The sequence below is a fragment of the Orbicella faveolata genome, unplaced genomic scaffold, assembly GCF_042242905.1.
Source record: "Orbicella faveolata isolate gen_17 unplaced genomic scaffold, um_ofav_v1 contig_14, whole genome shotgun sequence".
Lineage (NCBI taxonomy): Eukaryota > Metazoa > Cnidaria > Anthozoa > Scleractinia > Merulinidae > Orbicella > Orbicella faveolata.
The window spans coordinates 16,649,621-16,651,706 of NW_028301541.1; the positions used below are offsets into that span (position 1 = coordinate 16,649,621).

Here is a 2,086-nt window from a genome sequence, read left to right on the forward strand (position 1 = left end):
ACGACCATAACGAAAAATGTTCCATCAAATTGTGGATACGGTGCCATTTACATGGATTCACACGTTAGGTTTTACACGCTCGGCCTGGTCTCCTAACGCGTTCGCTTTTCTTTCTCTGCAATTTTGTTTACTCGATGTACATGTGTCCCTGTAACGGGAGCAAAGTCCATCGAAGATACAGCGTGATATGTCCTTCGTTACCAACTTACGGGATCAGAAAATCATCATAAAAAAACTTGAACTAACGTAAACATATGGTGTGATGTAACGAAAGTATGAAGTTTCAGTCCCCTTAATTTACATTCAAGGTAACATTACAAGACGAAATATTCATCAGATATTCAATAATCAGTGCTTGGCAGTTTTGTTTTTTTTCTCACATGTCAAGTATTCACAAATAATCATCTAGTTATCAGGAATTCACCCTTCCTCACCTCTTCATTAAACCTAGCAGACCTCGCGACTGAGTAACATCACCAACAACTGTCAGTCATGATAGAATCATCTGGCATTGCCATAGCAACGGTACACTCCGTACTTGTCATCGTAGATATTGTTGGAAATTGCCTCGTTTGTGCGATCATAAAGAAACATCGAGACATGAGGTATGTTGAAACTAAAATAACTAAAATATCACAGCCAGCTTGAAACACTACTGAAGGTTTTTACAGCAACTTTACATAGCAGTGAAATAGAAATTGGTTAGCTTGTGGTTTACATAGCTTGATGTGAACATGGGAGAAAGTTTTTAAAGTTCTTCGATTACATGTTCACATATTTGAATTTTCACCTGGTATAAGAAGTACAACTCAGGCACCTCAACCGTTTTCAACTAAACAATGCATTCGAAAAGGTTAAAATTAGTTATTTCCTTAATACGAAAGTCCATTGGAGAATTTACATTCTTAGCAATATTTCTAATGTCCACGGTTCTTGTACATTCGCACAAGTAGATAATATTACCATGCTTCTGTCCAGGTCAGCCATTCTTCTGAAGTTATGCAAGAAAAAATGAAGAGTGAGAGAGTAAGTCACTCATAAAGGCCTTCTTCTTAAGGTAATCCCGATCAGAATATTTCTAAACATCGCTTGCGTTGATGCAGCCTGCGTTGATATTTTTGTACAGGATAAAAACGAGTGAAAATCAGCTATTTGGGCTGTGTACCTGAGCAAAAACTGCGTCACAGGAGTGCCTTTTTCAGACCTCCAAGGGATTCCGAAACCAGGAGTGATCTAAAAATAACTTGAGATGGATTAACTCGCGTATATTTGAAGGACTTTCTCTTTTACTCTTCATCTTCTCCTAACTGAAGTATGTATGTATTTATGATACTCCACAGGATTCCCATCAACTATCTACTAGTGAATCTGGCTGTAGCGGATATGCTGTACGCGACCTTTATAACCCCCAACACTTTCCACGGGCTCACTTCCACCCACACAGATGGGATGGCTGGTGCAGTTTTATGCAAATTGATGACGGGTGGAGGCTTGGCATGGATTGCTGGAATTTCCTCGGTAGTCACTTTGATTGCAATTGCTGCTGAACGATATTTTGCGGTAAACTATCGTGCTGGTAACATTGGCAAACTAACCAAGCGTAAACTAAAGGTGCGTCACTGACAAAGTGTGATTATTAGTAACTAGAGTGATTATTAAGAAGAAACGTGTTTTTAGTACGTCTACGCAGATGATTAATAGTATGAAAAAGAAAACTGAATCGGTACATTAAGCATAACACGTTCCTATTTCAGATGATCATTCCCGGTTCGTGGATCTTTTCATTGATAGTCCATATACCTCTGTTCCTGGCCTTAAACGTAAAGGACAATTCCTGTGTGTGGATGGTCGAAGAATGGATGCCAAAAGCCTATTCTTTGAACTGGTCAGCCATTGTAGCTGTAGCCATGGCAATAATAGGTGGGTTGTATTCCAGAATAGTGTACACCCTGTGGCTAAAACGAGATCCTGAGAATCAACTCACTTTCCAACAGAGGGCGAGTATTAAACAAAGAAGTTCAATACGTGAACATTTTTCTTTTAGTCAATCTTAGGATGTTGGCGGGAAAGAAAATTCGGAGCATTT

General features: G+C 39.2%; 1 protein-coding gene across 1 annotated transcript; it reads left to right on the plus strand.

Annotated features, from left to right (window-relative positions):
- The first annotated feature begins 492 nt into the window (after positions 1-492).
- Positions 493-1,623, plus strand: LOC149114251 (neuromedin-U receptor 2-like). Its single transcript, XM_089286044.1, has 2 exons — positions 493-605; positions 1,341-1,623. The coding sequence occupies exons 1-2, from the start codon at positions 493-495 to the stop codon at positions 1,621-1,623; spliced, it is 396 nt and encodes a 131-aa protein (XP_089142170.1).
- The last annotated feature ends 463 nt before the right edge of the window (positions 1,624-2,086 follow it).